Source organism: Antechinus flavipes, chromosome 4, assembly GCF_016432865.1.
Source record: "Antechinus flavipes isolate AdamAnt ecotype Samford, QLD, Australia chromosome 4, AdamAnt_v2, whole genome shotgun sequence".
NCBI lineage: Eukaryota > Metazoa > Chordata > Mammalia > Dasyuromorphia > Dasyuridae > Antechinus > Antechinus flavipes.
Window position 1 is genome coordinate 186,863,072 of NC_067401.1, and position 19,525 is coordinate 186,882,596.

General features: G+C 35.0%; 1 protein-coding gene across 8 annotated transcripts in view; it reads right to left on the reverse strand.

The window, feature by feature from the left end:
- The window catches only part of SRRT (serrate, RNA effector molecule), a 33,895-nt gene extending 18,622 nt beyond the window's left edge, over positions 1-15,273 (reverse strand). For 4 of the 8 annotated variants that reach the window (XM_051995967.1, XM_051995965.1, XM_051995961.1 and 1 more), the window contains exons 1-4: positions 14,969-15,273; positions 13,409-13,538; positions 1,112-1,240; positions 157-303 (exon numbers count right to left, since the gene is read on the reverse strand). In XM_051995967.1, the coding sequence (XP_051851927.1) occupies positions 157-303; positions 1,112-1,240; positions 13,409-13,530 (398 nt within the window). In that variant the 5' untranslated portion in view covers positions 13,531-13,538; positions 14,969-15,273. The remainder of the gene's footprint in view (positions 1-156; positions 304-1,111; positions 1,241-13,408; positions 13,539-14,968) is intronic. The other 4 variants (XM_051995966.1, XM_051995964.1, XM_051995963.1 and 1 more) reach the window with 1 other exon arrangement.
- Between the last annotated feature and the right edge of the window lie 4,252 nt (positions 15,274-19,525).

The following is a 19,525-nucleotide window of genomic DNA, read 5'->3' on the forward strand; positions in this document are numbered from 1 at the left end:
CCATGTACCAACTAGTGCCCATTTCCATTTCCCATTCTAGTAGTCTAGTTTTCTATCAGCCCTTTTCCCCATTCCAGATACCTCCCCCCTCTTTTTAAAAAATAACCTCAACTTTTCTACTTTCAACACTTCTGTCATTTCCCCCTGGGTCTTTACCTGGCTTGGATGGGCAGTACATGATGTTGCATAATGTGGACATCTGGATGGCCCCAGGGCTGAGGAGGGCCGTAAGTTGGGCCTCCACCTCCCCCGGCATAAGGCATCTCATAGCCACTGTGGTATGGGTCAGAGCTGTGCTCATCCCTGAAAGTAAAGAACAACAAAGTTAGAAGAAAGAACTCTGCAGAACAGAATAAAGGAAAGCTAGAACTACTCAATGTTAGAAGATTTAAGAGAGAATACTAAGACAAAGTGATGATTTGGTGAGAAAAAGATGGAGAGTACAAAATAGTAAAATTTCAAATGGAGTGGAAGGATTGATGGTAAGAAGCTTCTCAACTGGAATTCAAAAGAATATGATGGAAAATATCTGGCAGTATTGTTGGCAGAGATATGAATTATTCCAGGAAGTCTCAAAAGTAATTCTGGAACTATGATAAAAAAAACAAAAACAAAAACAAAAACAAACAAACAAAAAAAAACTCATATGTACAACAAAAATGTTTATAGCAACAATTTTCAGTGGCAAAAACTAGTTAAGAAGTTCCACCAATTGAGAATAGCTACACATATTGTAATAATGGAATATTAGTGTGCCATAATGACAAAAGAAATGGTTTCAGAAATCTGCATAAATTGGTGCAAAGTAAAACACACAAAATGAAGAGCCTATATAGACACTATAAAGAACACTGATCAGTAATGACCAATCAAGATCTCAGTAGACCAATAGAGCATGCTAGACCACTTCCTGAGAAAGATGATAGATTAAATATGCAGAATGAGACACATTTTTGAATATGGCCAATAAAAGAATTTATTTTGCTTGACTACACATATTTATTACAAGGGTTCAGGAAGTAAAATAAAAATAAATTAATAAAACGATCATTTTTTTTAAAAAGCAAAAATAAAAGCAAGGGAAAACAGAACTAAGCTCTGGCATTCTTACCAGTCTCGTCTCATTCGTTTTTGGGGAGGACTGAGTTCATGGCGCGGTGGAGAAAAGCGTTCACGCCGATTTCTATCATAGTCACGATACTCTCCCCTGCTCCTCCGATCTCGTCCACGGTCCCACTCTCTAGAGTTGTAAAAATAAAGTTACGCAATCAATAACCATTTATTAATACTTTCTATATGCCAGAACCAGTAGATGCAAGGAATATAAATAAAAAAGCAAACAGAACATCCTACTATGAATTTATTTTGTATCAAAGGAGATAAGCAGATAGAACACCGTGGACTTGGAGTCAAGAAAACCAGAATTCAAATCTGCTACTCATTTAATCCCTGTTTGTCTCAGTTTCCTTATCTGTAAATTATAAATAATTGCACTTACCTTCCATGGTAATTATGAGGATAAAATGAGGTAATTATAAAGCACTTTACTTATCTTAAAGAATTAGTAAATACTATCTACTGTATTATATACATGCTAGTTAATGCAGTATAGATGGACTTCAAGATACAAGATATGGAAAAAAGTAAGTACCAACTCTAACAAATACAAGTCTTTTCAGTGCAGGCATCTTGAAACAATAAATTGCAGAAAAGATGCCAAAATGTCTTGTTAAAGGAAGTTTCCTCATTTTAGAGTTCCCTATGCTAATGAAATCACAGTTCTCAGTCTTATCCCTATACAAAATACAAGGTAATATTGAGAAGGAGAAATTTGGTGGGAGAGATTAGGGAAGCTTCATGAAAAAAGGTGATGCTTAGGGGAAGAGTGTGAATTTCAGGTTTTGGGTAAAAACCAGTTCAAAGGCATAGAGATTAGAGATAGTCTAAGGAACAAAAAGTATAGTTGTTTGTCTATAACATAGAATAAAAGCAAAGTAAGGCTAAAATAGGTAGACTGAGCCCAAGATGTGAAAAGCCTTAGAAGAAGATTTAATCTTAAAGGCACTAAGGGAACCACAGGAATTAAACAAGAAAGGGTGAGTGATATGGTCAGAACTGTGGAAGATGTACTGAAGATAGACTGAATGGAGACAATAGGGAAGCCAGTTAGAAGACTAATGCAAAAGTAAAGCCAAGGTGTGATAAGGGCCTGCCTAAGGTAGTAGTCATGTGAGTAGAGAAAGGGGCAGATTGAAAAGCTATTGTGCAGACAGAAACCAAAATATTTATAATTCAGTAATTAGATGTTTAGAGTGAAGTTAACTCTAAGGAAGACTAAAAGCATGGTGGTGTACCTGAGAGCACTAAATAAATCAGAAACAGAAAAGTTTAAAGAAAAATAAAGTATTGGACATGTAGAGAAGAATTTGAGCTGTTTATGGGACATCATCTAGTTTGAAATGTCCAGTAGGCAATTGGTGTTGCAGAACAAGAGCTCAGGAGAAAGGCCTGGGGGTGATATACAAATCTACAAGTTATCTAAAGAAAGAGAATGCTACCACAATCAAAAAGCAACAACACAAAAAAATACTGACCTGGGGAAGGTATAAAAGAATGAAGTTGGGGGGCAGGGGATGTGAAGAAAAGAGAAAAAGACTAACTTCTGATACCCAAACCAGGAATGGTAATGTTAAAAAAGAAAATAAGAGACCAATATCATTGAAACAATAATGATGTAAAAAATATGTAAGACATTAGCAAAGAGGTATAGAAAGATATACAAAAGATTTTTCATTGTGATCAGGTTGAATTTGTTCCAGGAATGTAGGGATAGCATTCATATTCTAACAGTAAAACTCTATAGAGATAAAAGACTACAACAAAAGCAATAAAAACCAGATAATCAATAGATATAAAAAGCTTGTTAAAATAAAGCACTCACATTAAAAATATTCAATAAAGGGATTAACTAGGCTTTCCCACAGTATCCATCTAAAATCAAGAGCTTTCTTATCATCTAGAAAAGTCTAATCAAAAGATAAAAAAGATCTTAATGACCTGAATAGAATTTTAGAAAAATCAGTACTGACATTTCACTAGTGCTTAAATAAATGAGAACATACTTTTTAGATGTACATTGCATCTTTACAAAAACTGATCATGGCCTCATCAAAAAATGTAAAAATGCATAAATGCTAAACAATTAAATTTATTAATAACAATTCTATAAAACTTTATCCATAAAAGGCCCTCGAAAAAAGAATTTAAAATGGACGCTAAACAATAATTCTAGAAATAATTTTTAAAATCTAAATAAGAGCAGCAGAAGAAAAAGTGGTTAAAGATATTAGAGTGATGCAACACAATCACGAAGAGTCAACAACTTGGAAAAGGAAACACAAAAAAGAGGAAAGAAAATGCCTTAAAAAAAGGAACAACTAAAAAATGGAAACGGAAAAAGAGGTACAAAAGCTAACTGAAGAAAATAAGTAGAATTGTTCAGATTCCAACAAAATCAAAAGAATGAAAAAATATAAGAAAATGTAAAATACCTTGAGTGGCAAAACAAATGAACCAAAAAATAGATCCAGGAGAAATAATTTAAGAATTATTAGATTACGTGAAAGCCACAATCAAAAAAAGAACAGTATTTTTCAAGAAATTATCAAGAGAAGATTCTGAGAAGATGGCAAAGGTAGGTCAGAAAATTTTCAGCTCTTCAAATTTCCTCCACAAAAAAAGGCAAAACATAACTTCAGAGGGAATGTAGAACAGCAGAAATAAACAAAAGTCAGGGAAAAAAGCAAGGGACTGGTTTGTCAGTGAAGACATACAAACATTTCCAGGCCAACACAGCTGAACCAATAAACAAGAAGCCCTGAGGACAACTAAGATAAGAGAGGCAACCTCAGCCACAGAAACTTTCATCTTATATAAAGTACTGGAGGAAAAAGAGAGGGTGAAGACAAAAAGACTGTCTACTGTCAAGGAACACTAACCTAAATACAGTTATGTTAACAAGATGTGTCCCAGACGGATTCCTGGTAGGGACACTAAGTACAGTTGTGCTGACAAGACATGTTCCAGACCAGTCCTGGTTGTTGCGCCTGGTTAGAAAGTCCTACCATATACCTGGTAAGCCCAATAACAGAGAAGCAGGGACCCGGCTGGCTGTGGGCATCTAAAGGAGTGCAAAGTCCTTTGTTTCAGTGGCAGGGCAGAGGACACCAGAGGCACTGTAGTACAAGATCACTGGCAGGACAAAGGGTTGAAGGTTCTAGCCATGATTTAGGCATAGAGAGTTAAGTCCAAGATTGAGCTTAGAACAAACCTCAGAAATTAACAGTAAGACAGACCTGAGAATTGGGGCATCATTCCCCATGACTTGAGACTAAAACTAGTTACAGTAATAGCTGCTAAAAAAAAATAAAATAAAATAAGACAAAAATAAACAAATAAAAATAAGTAAGCAAAGAGAAAGAATCCAACTACAGGTAACTACAATGGGGATAGATATCTGGGTTCATATTCAGAGGAAAATAATGGGAGTTAAAAATGCCATTCCTTTTTCAATGAGAAATGTCAAATGTTCCCAAACATAAATTTTCCAAGAATACTTGGAAAAACTTTTAAAAGGACTTTAAAAAATATCAAATAAGAAAAATCAAGGGAAAAATGGGAAGAAAGAGAGAGAACTAGAGAAAATCATGGAAAGTCAACATTTACTAGCTGTGTGATTTTGAAAAAGTCACTTCAATCTGATTGCCTTGCCAAAAAAAAAAAAAAAAAAAAAAGTCAAGCAACTTGAAATAAAGAATCAAAAATTTATGGAAGAAAATAATTGATTGAAAATGAGAATGGGACAAAGGGAAGCTAATGACATTCTAATGCACCAAGAAATAATATGATGAAATTTTAAAAAGAAAAAAGAGAATGTAAAACACCTCATCAAAAAACCAACTCATCTGGAGTACTGAGGAGACCAGACAACATGAAAATTATGAGTTTAAAAAAAACAACACAGAATCTTAACACATTACAAGCAATTATCAGGGGAAACTGCTCTAAAGTTCAGAAATAAAGGCAGAAATAGGAAAAAAAAAAAAAAACATTTGTCACCACTTGAAAGAGACTGCAGGAGAAAAACTTATAGGAATGCCAAATATCAAGTTTCAAAGCTCCCAGATTAAGGAGAAAATATTTAGAAGCAACAAGAAAAAAATTTTTTTAAATATCATGGAGCTCCATTGAGAATTACACAAAACCTACCAATTTCTATAACTGACGGTTCACAGATTTTGGTATACACTACATTTCATAGAGTAAAAGAGTTGTTAAATGTTTCAGGTTAGCTGAAAAACTTACAGGTATTTGTGACAAAAACAGCAGAATTTAAGGGAAAATTTGACATAAAGCAACCAAAAGAAATTTATGGTAAATGTTAAAGATTTTAGCTTTTTTTTTAAAGGGAAAATTGTTTACTTCTTACATGTGAAAATCAGTTCTTTTATGATAGTCATTGTTTGGGTAGTTCAAAAGAAAGGCTTGGGCAAAACTGAGTATAATGGGATGATTCTAAATATATAATGTATAGGAAGAGATAAAAATGAGGCAAAAAAGGATAAAGTGATAAAAAAGGAACTAATGGGGAGAGATAGGTAGAGTTGGGTATTTTCTACTTTCACGGAATAGGTCTAGAAGGGTAAAAAAGTCTACTAAATTCAGAAAGAAATAAATAAGATGGCACAAGGATAAGTCAGGAACTATATGAGCAAAACTACAACACACTTTTCCACAAATAAAGTCAGAGCTAAACAATTGGAAAAATATTAAGATAGGTCAAGCGAATATAATAAAGATGACAATATTATCTAAACTAATCTATTTATTTAGTGCTATACCAATCAGACTCCCTAAAAACTATTTTAATGACCTAGAAAAAATAAAATTCATCTGAAAGAACAAAAGGTCAAGAATTTCAAGGGAACTAATGAAAAAAAAAATCAAATGAAGGTGGCCTAGCTGTACCTGATCTAAACTATATTATAAAGCAGCTGTCACCAAAACCATTTGGTATTGGCTAAGAAATAGACTAGGAATAGGGTAGGTTCACAGGACAAAGCCAAAGACCCTAACTTTTGGGATAAAAATTCATTATCTAACAAAAACTGCTGGGAAAATTGCAAACTAATGTGGCAGAAACTAAGCACTGAGCCATACCTAACACTATATACCAAGATAAGATCAAAATGGCTTCATGATATAGGCAAAAAGAATGAGATTATAAATAAATTAGAAGAACATTGGGGTTTACCTCTCAGAACTGTGGAGGAGGAAGGAATTTGTGACCAAAGAACGAGATCATTATTGATCACAAAATAGAAAATTTTGACTGTATCAAGTTAAAAAGCTTTTGTACAAACAAAACTAATGCAGACAGGATTAGAAGGGAAGCAATAAACTGGGAAAACATTTTTACATTCAAATGTTCTGATAAAGGCCTTATTTCCATATTATATAGAGAACTGACTCTAATTTATAAGAAATCAAGCCATTTTCCAATTGATAAATGGTCAAAGGATATGAACAGATGATTTTCAGATGAAGAAATTGAAATTATTTCTATTCATATATATATTCATATATTCCAAATTATTATTGATCAGAGAAATGCAAATTAAGATAACGCTGAGATACACACCTCTCAGATTGGCTAAGATGACAGGAAAAGAAAATGACAAATGTTGGAGGGGATGTGGGAAAACTGCAACATTGATACATTGTCAGTGGAACTGTGAACAGATCCAACCATTCTGGAGAGCACTTTTGAACTATGATCAAAAAGCTATCAAACTGTGCATATCCACAGCAGCTAGGTGGCACAGTAGATAGAGCACCAGCCCTGAAGTCAGGAAGACAGGAGTTCAAATCTGATCTCACTTAACACCTCCTAGCTGTGAGACCCTGGGCAAGTTACTTAACCACACTTGCTTCAGAAAAAAAAAAATGCATACCCTTTGATCCAGTGAATATAATTCTGGGCTTGTTTCTACTGGGCTTGTATCCTAAAGAGATCTTAAAGGAGGGAAAGGAACTCATATGTGCAAACATGTTTGTGGCAGCCCTTTTGTAATGCCAAGAAACTGGAAACAGTATGCCCATCAGTTGGAGAGTGGTTGAATAAGTTATGGTATATGAATGTTATGGAACAGTATTGTTCTATGAGAAATGATCAGCAGACCGATTTCAAAGAGGCTAAGAGAGACTTATATGAACTGATGCTAAGTGAAATGAGCAGAACCAGGATATCATTGAACACAGCAACAACAAGATTATACGATGATCAATTCTGATGGACACAGCTCTTTTCAACAATGAGCTGATTCAGGCCAGTTCCAATAAACCTATGATGGAGAGCCATCTACACCCACAGAGAGGATTGTAGGAAGAAGGTGGATCACAACATAGTATTTTCACTCTTTTTGTTTTCTTGAATTTTACTTTCTTTCTCATTTTTTTTTTCTTTTGCAGGAAGATAACTGTATAAATATGTACAACATATATTGGATTTAAGACATATTTACCATGTTTAACATATATTAGATTACTTGCCATCTAGAGGAGGTGGAAGGAAGGGGAGGTGGGATTGGAACACAAGGTTTTGCAAGGGTCAATGCTGAAAAACGATCCATGCATATGTTTCAAAAATGAAAAGCTTTAATTAAAAAAAAATCAAAATAGAAATCCTGAAAAATCAAAAGGAAAGATTAGTAAAAATGAAAGTAAAAAACTACTGAACTAATAAATAAAACTAAGAAAGAACTATTGGGAGGGAGGGTCAATGCAATAAAATAAATAAACTACCAGTTAATTTGATTAAAAAAAAAAAAGAAAGAAAACCACATTATCTGTATTAAAAATGAAAAGGTTGAATTCACACCAACGAAGGAGAAATTACAGCAATAATTTGAAGTTGTTTTGCCTACCTAGACACTAATAAATCTGTCCATCTAAATGAAATGGATGACTATTTACAAAATATAAATTGCTCAGATTCGTAGAAGAGGAAAAAGAATACTTAATGACTCCATTTCAGAAAAAGAAAATGAACAAGCCATCAATGGACACCTTAAGAAAAAAATCCCCAGGGACAGAGGTATTCACAAGTGAATTCTACCAAACATTTAAAGAACTAATTTCAACACTATAATTAAACTATTTGAGAAAATAGGTGAAGGAGTGCTACAAAATTCCTTTTATGATGCAAACATGATACTGATACCTAAGAGCCAAAATAGATTAAGTACAGACTAATTTCCCTAATAAACATTAATGCAAATATTTTAAATAAAATGCTAACAAGAATAATCCAGCAGTATCATTGCCAGGATCATATATTATGAGCAAGGGATTTATACTTGGGATATAGGACTAGTTCAAAATTAGGAAAATTATAAGTATAATTGACCTTATCAATAACAAAACCAATAGAAATCTTATAATTACCTCAATGGACATAGAAAAAGTTTTTGACAAAATAATGCACCCATTCCTCCTAAAAACTAGAGAAAACTTTTGACAAAATACAATATGCATTTCTATTAAGAACACTAGAAGGAGCAGCTAGTTGGTGTAGGGGATAGAGAATTGGGGGAAAGGGGAGGAGGGGAATGGAACTTTCTTTAAAATAACAAGTAATATCTAACATCATTATCTATAATGGGGAAAAGTTAAAAGTCTTCCCAGTAATATCAGGGCTGAAAAGCAAGGATGTCCATTATCACTATTATTCAAGATTGTACTAGTAAATAAAACTGTCACTCTTTGCAGATGATATGATGTTATATTTAAGATTTCTAGACAATCAATTAAAAAACTACCTGAGATAGTCAACATCTTAGCAAAGTTGTAAAATAAATCCACATTTATAAATCATTGGCATTTCTATGTATTACCAACAAAGCCCAGCAGCAAGACAATAGAAAATACACAGGAGTCTACCTGCCAAGACAAACCCAAGAATTATATGAACACAATTGCAAAATACTTTTCACATAAAGTCAATCTAAACCACTTGAAAAATATCAATTGCTCATGAGTAGATCAAACTAATATAATAAAGCTGACAATTTTATATAAACTAATGTACTTATATTCAGTCACACCAAACTACCAAAAAATTATTTTATACAGCTAGAAAAAAATAGTAACACAACAAAAGGTCAATAATATCAAAGTAATTAATGAAAAAAAAATTACACAAGTGGATGACCTAGTCTTATTAGACCTCAAACTATATTATAAAGTAGCAATCACCAAAACTATTTGGTATTGGCTAAGAAATAGTGGTGGAACAGTAGAATAAATTAGGTACCCAAAACACAAGTAAATGATCATAATAATCTATTCTTTGATAAACCCAAAGACTTCAGCTTCTAAGATAATGACTCACTACAAATACTTCAGGGAAAACTGGAAAATAACAACTTACACCATATACCAAATAAGATCAAAATGTGTACATGAGTGATATCATAAGCAAATTAGGAGAGCATGGAATAGTTTGTCACACCTATAGAGAAATGAAAGAATTTTGAACAAACATGAGAGAGGATTATAAAGGTAAAATAGAAAACTTTGATTACATTAAATGAAAAAGTTTTTGCACAGGACAAAATCGATGAAACCAAGATTATAAGGAACACAAATCAGTTCTCTGGGCATGAATAAATAGCATTTTTCATCCTAAGTCCTTCACAGTTGTCTTGGATCACGCTATAGCAGAGGACAGTCAAATCATTCATAACTGATCTTACATTATTATAAGTTACTTTGTACTTAGTACATTGTATCTAGCATGATCTCATGGAAGTCTTCCCAGGCTTTTCTGAGAGCATTTTGCGATCATTTCTTATAGCACAGAATTCTATCATAATCAAAAAACACAATTTGTTCAGTCACCTTCCAATTGATGGACATTCCCTCAATTTCCAATTCTTTGCTCTGATAAAAGAGTTGCTGTAAACATTTTGTACGTAAAAGTCTTTTTCCTTTTTGTTTAGTTTTTTGTCTCTCTTGGGATAACCAGTCCTTTGGACATAATTCCAAATTGCTTTACAGCATGTTTGGATGAACTAGTTCATAACTCCCCTAACAGTACATTAATGTCTCACTTTCCCCACATTCCCTCCAATATTTGTCATTTTCTTTTTAAGTCATTTATTAATTGAGAAATAGCTCTAATCTTTATAAATCTGACTCAGTTCCCTATATGTTTAAGAAACGAAGCTTTTATCAGAGAATTTTTTTCACAATTACTGTATTCCCTGCGCCATTCTATTCTCTCTCCTTTCTCCCAAGATTAGAAGGAAAACAAAATAGAGAAAAAAATTTTACAAGTCTCTGATAAAAGCCTCACTTCTCAAATATATAGAGAAGTGAATCAAATTTATAAGAATACAAGTTATTCCCCAATTGATAAATGATCAAAAAATGTGATGCAGAAATTTTGAGATGAAGAAAATCACTGTTCAGATATGCAAACTAAACCAACTCTGAGGTACCATCTCATATTATCAAATATGACAGAAAAAGAAAATGATAAATGCTGGTGAACATGTGGGAACACTGGGATCTTAATGCACTATTGTTAAAATTGTAAACTTATTCAACTACTTTGGAGAGCAATTTGTAACTACGCTGAAAGGGCATTCAAACTACGTATTCCTTTTGATCCAGCAATATCACTATTAGTTCTGTATACTAAAAAGAACCTACATGCACAAAAATATTCAGTAGTGGCAAAGAATTGGAAATTGAAGAGATACCCATGAATTGGGGAATGGCTGAACAAATTGTAGTAAATGAATGTAATGGAATCCTATTGTTTTCTAAGAAATGATTAGTAGGAATAGAAAGACTTGCATAAGCTGACACAGTGTAAAATGAGCAGAACCAGGAGAACACTGTGTATAGTAACAGCAGCACTGTGCAAAGATCAACTATAAATGACAGCTCTTCTCAGTTATACAATGATTGAAGGCAGCTTCAAACTACATCAAAAGAAAGAACTGATGAAGACTGACTATATATCAAAGTATATTATTTTCACTTTATTTTTTGCATTTTTTTTCTTTTTGGTCTATTTCTTCATCCACATCAAATTGCTTAATATTTTAGAGGAAGAGGAGGAAGAGAGAAATAAATTCAAACTCACTATTTTTAAAAAATGAATGTTAAATATATTAGATTACTTTCTGTCTAGGGAAGGGGGGAAGAGAAAAGGGAGGAAGAGAAATTTGGAAGACAAGGTTTTGCAAAGGTGAATGTTGAAAACTATCTGCATATATTTTGAAAGTAAAAGCTATTATTTTAAAAAATAAAATAAAATAAAATGAATTTTTAAAATTGCCTTTACATGTGATAGGAAAAAAATAAAAAGCCAATCATTGATTTAGTGATCAGCTTGTGTCCAAACAGAAAATTCTATTCTAAAACCCTTCAGAGGTTAGCATCAACTATAGGTTCTCAACTTGTAAGCTGTAGAATCCTGGGGAAGCTATATCGTTGGTGGTACTGACTCCACATGTGAATCCTAAATAGGCAAAAATACATTGCATACACTGAATAACATGCAGATATACATGACGTTTTTGTTCCAAATGTAGGTGTATTTTCCATTAATGAAATACAATTTTTTAGACTTTAAAAAAGTCAATCCTTCTTATGTGTGCAAAGCATTTTAACTTCTACTAACCATACTTCATCTTCATAACAATATTATCACATAGAATCCCTGGAGGTAGTAAGTAGATCTGTAAATAGAGCTTGGAGTCAGGAAGACCTCAGTTCAAATCTAGCCTCAAACACTAGCTATATGACTGGGCAAATCACTTAACCTGTTTCTCTTAATAATAGAAACTTGAATCTAAACTTGGGAAAATCTAGGTTCAAATTTTATTTTTGCCACTTATTATTTGAGAACTTGAGCAAGATCCAGTTTCTGTAGCCATAAAATGAAAATAATAACTTTGGTACCATCACTGAAGGGAATAATATAAATCTAAATTGATATAACATAGTAAAGTACAATAATAACTATCTGTGGTTATTATACGCATTTTTAGATAAGGAAACTGAGGCCCAAAAGAAATAATAAATTTGCCTTCCATTCATACTAGTAGTCTTTGGCTGAGTTCAGACCTTAGGTCCAGTGTTCTTTCTACCTCAAGTAATAATATGCATGTGATGCTCAGGATCCCCAAGGCTTTCTCCTAACCCAGGTGTGCTCAGTTCTTAAACATGGGGCTAACCCTGCTTTTAGCAGAGTATGGAGGGGTGAGGAGGGATGACAAAATTACTATTTTAAAGAATGTTCCAGTAATAACAGCAATACAAATTAAAACTGATTTTTCACCACAAATCCATAATATTAGCCAAGATGGCAAGACAAAAGTGGCAAAGGTTAAAAGGACTATGAAAGTGTTCTATTACTTCTTGGGTTCTGGAGGGATCTGTGAATCTGTCCAATTACTCTGTAAAATAATATAGAATTAAGTCCTTTAACCATAATCATACTATTACAAGGTATGTGCCCTCAAACGGAATATGGGGGAAAAAAAGTGACCAAATGTCAACAACATATACAAAACAGCCTTTCTGAGTAGGAAATTGAAAACATTAATGGAGGAATGAACAAACTGTAGTATATCAACATAATGGAATATTGTCACAGAGTTAAGAAAGGATAAATATGAAAATTCCCAAAGTCTCAGAATTTGGTTTTATGAGCATGAAAATTTTAGAGGGAAGTGAACAGAATCAGAAGAACAATGATAACATTGTAAAGGAAAATAAAAATGAAAAGTCTTTAGAATTCTGATCATTACAATGACTAATCATGATTTCTGAGGATGGGCCATAAAACTAGAATTTTGGACTTGGACATACATTTTCAGAGATATCTAATATGTAGTTTGACTAGGTTTATGTGAGAAGAAAGGAGTATGAAAACTTTAATTGGAAGTGACAAGGATTACCCCCCAAAAAAGAAAATTAAGGAACTATAAGTACCAGCCCTGGAGTCAGGCGTTCCCAATTCCTCTGATACTTAACTTATTAGCTGTAGGACTCTGGGCAAGTACTTAACCCCAGTTGCCACGAAAGAAAAGAGAGAGAGAGAGAGAGAGAGAAAGAAAGACCCATGAACCAGAAAAGATACACAAAAGAAAACAAAAATTTCAAATAATCCCTCAGAAAACACTGATTTGTTAAATATACTTTAAAAAAATCAAACTGTACATAAGAAAAGTTTTATATAATCCTTTTTTAATTCTTTGTGTTTGAATGATTTTGATGATTGAATTCATAATGAAGAAAATATTTATTTAAAAAAATGGGACTATCTTACCGATCATTCCAGTCATCCCCCCTCCGTCTCTCATCTCTTTCTCTTGAACGATCATAATCACTTCGTTCTCTTCGGAACTTGTCCCTTCGCCTACGGTCATATTCATCATCACTGTCACCCATAGTAGAGGCTGGAAAGTGACCAGAAGCACAGGGTAGTAAACAAAGGAGAGGAAAGATGCATTTATACAGTTCCTACTATGTGCCAGAAATATGCTAAGTACTTTACAAATATTATCTCAATTGACCTCGCAACAACCCTTAGAGATATATACTGTAAGTACTGTAATTTTAGGGTTACACAACCAGTCTGAGGCCAGATTTGACCTTTTTCCTGAATAAAGGCCAGGTGTTCTATCCACTAAAAAGCCACACTCATTTTGCTACTATGATGAAGGGAAGAATTAATCACCTCTTCCTTACTTTACCTACCAATGTCAACCTCATTACCCCCTTTCCTTATAAGGGTACCTCTGCTCCCCTAAACAGCTCTAAGTTTTCTTGCCCCATCCCTGGTCATCTTATCTAAAAGGATTTTAGATTTCTCCTTTCTTTCCCTTCCTCCACCAGGATAGTCTTTTATGTTTCTACTCTTTCCTAATAACATTCTCCCACATGTCTGACAGGACAAACCATCTTAGATTCCCCAAGTCTTTCAATAACCAGAACAAAAATTGATGGTTTTATGTAGGCTTAAAGTTTGCAAAGTGCTACCTTGGTAAAGAATGCCTAAAAAGAATCAACTCTTGAGAATTTTGGACCGGTGCTGTTTTCAATGTTCGACATTACCCACCCCCAAGCTCCAATTCTGATAAATTTTATCATAGATTTATAGTCAACCCTAATAAAATAACTTTTTAATCATAGATTTAGAGCTGGAAGGAACCCAGTAATAAACGGATATTGGAGATTATCTATGCAATCCTCTTTTGCAGATGGGTCTAAAACTAAATCTGTCCTTATCATGGCAGACTTAAAATTCAGGTATTTCAACGTTAAGTCCGGCCTTCTCTTCACTTTACAATGAGGACCATAATTTAGGCTCCTTAATTATCTATATCTCCCTCTCCCCCATCCGAATTAGCTCTTGATACCCTATAGTTCTCAGACATCTAGCCTTCTAAGAAGTACTCTACTTGAGGTCTTACAGTTACTCTCTCCACATCTAAGCTTTACATTCTTTGGCCTTCAAATAGATATAAAGATAACACACATATAAAGAGCCCTCGCTTCCATCACCCTACTCCCCCGAAGCTGTGCTCTCAGAATCTTCACCTTTTTCAAGTCATACTCCCCCAGTTATGAACCATCAGCCATAAAAGATATTTATAAAGTAGCCTTTAAGTTTGTTCAGATAGCGCCCGGAAAGTAGATGGCCAAGGGTGGGGGAGGGTCAGGTCGGGAAGAAATTGCGTTCTGAATTACCTCTCATTTTCTGGGGCCCGTAAAAGATATTAAAAAGTATATTCCCACAACAGAATAGATACCGAGGCCCAAATCGGGGCAAAGGAAAAGAGAAGCAATAAGACGGAAAAGCCTCGGAAACCCAGCCCCTCCTCACCTCAGGCCCACTTCTGGGCAAGTCAGTCTGCCTTTACTCTAAAGGCAACCGAAGGCGTGTTGGCTTAATGCAGCCGCGCGTCGATTCTTTTATCCCTTCTGCTGAGGGAATCGGGATGGGGGAGGCGGAATTCAAGGTGGGGGAGGTATCTGTGTGAACCGAGGTGAAGGGTACGGGGCAACTAGGGGTAGAAGAGAGGGAATAGGGAGCGCTGTAGGGTCAGAACTAAGAGGTGACGAAAACAGCTCACGGCCGAGTCCGCGCGCGCCGTTGCTTCTGCAATGTCTGCTGGGAGCGACTGTGGCGTCGGCGTCGGCGTCGGCGTCGGCCTCTGCGCGGGAGCGGCGTCAGTGCCTGCGCCACTCTTAGGCCGAGTTCTGTTTCGCCCTTTCAGGGGACTTCGGAGAAGAGTTCCCGGATGGACGGAAGCGGAAGTTTCTGGGGAGACGGGAAGGGCCAAGCTAACGTGGAGCAGCAGTTCTGTATTTTATTATCTCTTTAGTTGGGTTCGTCTACCATTTCTGACACATATAGTGTACAAGATTCAGTGCTAAGCTTTTTGGGAATTAGAGATGAGAAACGATACAGTTCCTGACTTCAAAGAATTTACGATCTAATGGGGGAAGGGGAGAAGCAAACTGCTTGGATTGGGTGCCAAGCAGCTGCTCAGGGGATATAAAGTTCTAGGCCTGGAATTAGGGAGACTGGTCTTCCTTAGTTCAAATACCATCCCAGAAACTAATTTTGTGATCCTGGGCAAATCAGTTAATCCTGCTTGCCTCTGTCTCTTCATCTGTGGGGAAAAAAAAATGTATTTGCCAATAAAACTCAAAATGGGTCATAAAGAGTCAGACACGATTGAACATTAACAGATGCCAGGCACAATGGTTTTAGAGATGTTTCATTTGCTGGAATAATGGGTAGAGGACCAGTCACCTAAAAATGAATTAACCTTGTTACTTCTAAACTCTTTAAGGTCGGGCTGTCTTAAAGAAAAGGAGAGAATGCATTGATTAATTTCCTTATCGTCATTATATACCGTGGATGTACTGGATCAGATAATTCAGAGTACTAATAATTGGTTTCCCCAGACCATACTGTGAATTACATGTAAATTCCTTTTTTTTTTTTTTAATCTATTCTTTCAGTTTCCTTATAATGTCCAATAGATTTTACAAGGATCTGTAATGTTTAATAGATTTTGAGTTTTTAATTAATATTTTTCAAGCAAATCATACCCTATCTGATCAATGGGCTGATCTAGAAAGACAATATTTAAATATATTTTCAACTCACTAAGAGGAGATACACATAATACTTAGATATGCTCTCCTCTTGTTGAGAATGAATCTTGTATTGCTAATGATCATCACTGAGAAGGCCTCTGGAAACTTTAAGAGAGTCATATCTGTGTGTGAGTAGATAAAGAATTCACATTTTGAATGGCTTTTTGGAAATGATTGAAAAAAGCAGTCACTGAAATAATTGTATGTATGTGTTGCAGTATAATTGAGGATAACATGATAGACTTTAACCGTGAGAAAATATAATCTAAGGCAATTATCTTTTTAACAATTGTGTTGAAGAAACTTTGATCTGTTTCCGTTATTTTTAATTGGCATTTGAAAGGCTAATCAGAGTTGTGGCATTTGGACTTTGTTGTGATTCTTTAGAGCAAACTAATTGGAGGAGGCCCTTGAAAAGATGATGCTGCAGTGGAAAAACAGTTTAAATAAGTAAGAATTACCTGGACACTGGAGTCATTTAAATAATAGAAAGTCCTCTAGAACAGAGGTAGGTGTCACACTCCTAGCCAGGTTTTGAGGTATACTTCTTCCTGAACCTGAATGCCCAATAAAATAAATAAAAATTCAAAACAACTATCATAATGTTAATTTGTGTTTTTTTAAAAATCAATATGCAGTCCTCAAGCATCTACTACTGCTCTAGAAAACCTTATGTCCTTATTACCAAGAAATGAAATATGGAAGAATCAGCAATATTGCACATCCTCTTCACTATACAAAAATGTAATAAAATTATGATCAATACTAGGACCTTGAGGAAAGAATTCATCTCCACATAGTGACCTCAATATATTCCTAAAGAATAAGTGGATCAAAGAACAAATCATCTGAATAATAATTTTATCAAAGGAAATAAATTTGATTTTAAAATAATTTTAAAAAAAAAGATTCTCTTTGTAGTTCTTAATGAACAATTGTTGGAATCTTTACAAACTGCTAACTAATTAGAGTTGATCTAATCTTACAAGAAGATGTTTTGGCCAGAACCTGAAACAAGGTACTAAGTAGAACTAATTAGTACAATGCTTGTGTTCACACCTTTACTCATTGGAGTTCACAAGTATGCCAGCTTCACAAAGTAAACTTTGTAACTTTGTGAGTTCACACCTCCCTTAAAGCTCTTAGGGCCAGAGAGCACTATGGGAGAAAACCCATAATCCCATTCTCTCAGAAGATATAAGGCCAGTGAAGAGAGAGCTATAGGAGAATATATTTTCCACTTGGCTGGCTGGTCGCAGAAGAGAGTTCAGCTGGATTGGAGAAGAGCACTCTGGTACAGACACAGAGCACTTTGGGAGATTTCAGTGGAATTATGCCAGAAGCCCTCTCTCCGAGGCAAGAGAGATCTGTTCCAGAATATTTTCCATTTGGTGGCAGAAGAAGAGGTTTCAGAGGATAAAGCTACGAGTGGAGAGTTCAGTGGACAACCAGATTCATCTTCATCTCACCCCACTGTAGTTGGTGGCTGGGCTCCTGCACTTCCCCCACTGAGACCAAGCTGGTCTGAAAGACTCACCAGAAAGCTAGCCGAGCCCCAAGTGAAGGAGACAAGAGATTCATTCCATCTCTGTGCTGGTTGGAGGCTGAAGAAAGCAAAGGCAGAGGCTAAAGGACAGAACCTTTGGATGTGGAGACATTTGGAGGGCTCTAAGCTAAACCGTCTGAGTTTTGAGAAGAACAAGAACTCCAACATTTGAACTCCCAACAAACAATTTTCATAATTTCTGCTTTTGGTCTAGGGATTATAATTTGTTTATTTCAAGTTTTTAAAGATTGTATTTTATCATTTTATCAATTCATTTGTCATCATTTTTATTTTTTATTAATATTTGACTAGAGATACAAATTTTCCTCTCAGGCAGACATTTTTAACCTTTTTTTGTGTATGTCATGGACCCTGTTGGAAGTATAGTGAAATCTATGAAGTCCTTCTCAAAATAATGTTTTTAAATGCAAAAGATGAAATTCATAGAATGACAAAAGAAATGTTATATTCAGATAATAATTAAAATATTTTTTATAAAGATCTCAAGAACTGGGAATATTTTTATAATATTTTTATTTTTCCAAATAAATGCAAAGATAATTTTCACTGTTCATCTTTGCAAAACCTTGTGTTCCAAATTTTTCTCCTTCCCTCTCTCCCTTTCTCCCTCCCCTAGAAAGCAAGCAATTCATATAGGTTAGACATGCAAAATTCTTCTAAACATTTCCATATTCATCATGCTGCCTGAGAAAAATCCGATCAAAAGGGGGAAAAAAATCACAAGAAAAAAAACAAACAAGCAAATTAACACCACCACCACCAAAAAAAAAAAAAAAAGGTAAAAATATTATTCTTTGATCCACATTCAGTCTCCATAGTTCTCCCTCTGAATAAGGATGGCTCTTTCCATCACAAGTTTATTGGAATTGCCTTGATCATCATATTATCTTCTAACTATGTACAGTTCTGGTTCTGCTTACTTCATTTAGTATCAGTTTATGTAAGTTTTGCCAGGCTTTTCTAAAATCAGTCTGCTTGTCATTTCTTATAGAACAATAATTCATTACATTCATGTACTATATGTATTTCAACCATTCGCTAATTGATGGGCATCTGTTGGAATCCTTACTAACTGCTAACTAATTAGAGTTGATCTAATCTTACAAGAAGATGTTTTGGGCAGAACCTGAAACAAGGTACTAAGTAGAACTAATTAATACAAGGCTTGTGTTCACACCTTTACTCATTGGAGTTCAATGAGTTCACACCTCCCTTGAAGCTCTTTGGGCCAGAGAGCACTATGGGAGAAAACCCACAATCCCTCTCTTGAAGGAGCATAAATAGAGCTTCAATGGGCCAGTCAAGGAAGTTCTTCAGAGTGAAGAAGCTACAAGTCGAGATTTCACCGGAATGACATGAAGAGTGGAGCTGGCTGGAGGCTGAAGAAAGCAGAGGCAGAGGCTGAAGGACCAGACCTTAGGATTTGGCGACATTCGGAGAGAGCTCTTGGAACCAAGCAGAGAGATAGGCCTCTAAGCTAACCAGGCTATATTGGAGATAATAAAAGATCTGAACTTTTATCACCTGGCTGCGCTTTGAGAAGAAAAAGCTCACCACATTTTGGCGCCCGAACAGGGACCAATTCAGATCCATCTGAACTAGATCACAACAGGCATCCACTCAATTTTCAGTTTCTTGCCACTGCAGAAAGGGCTACTATAAACATTTTTGTACATGTGCATCCTTTCCCCTTTATTATGATCT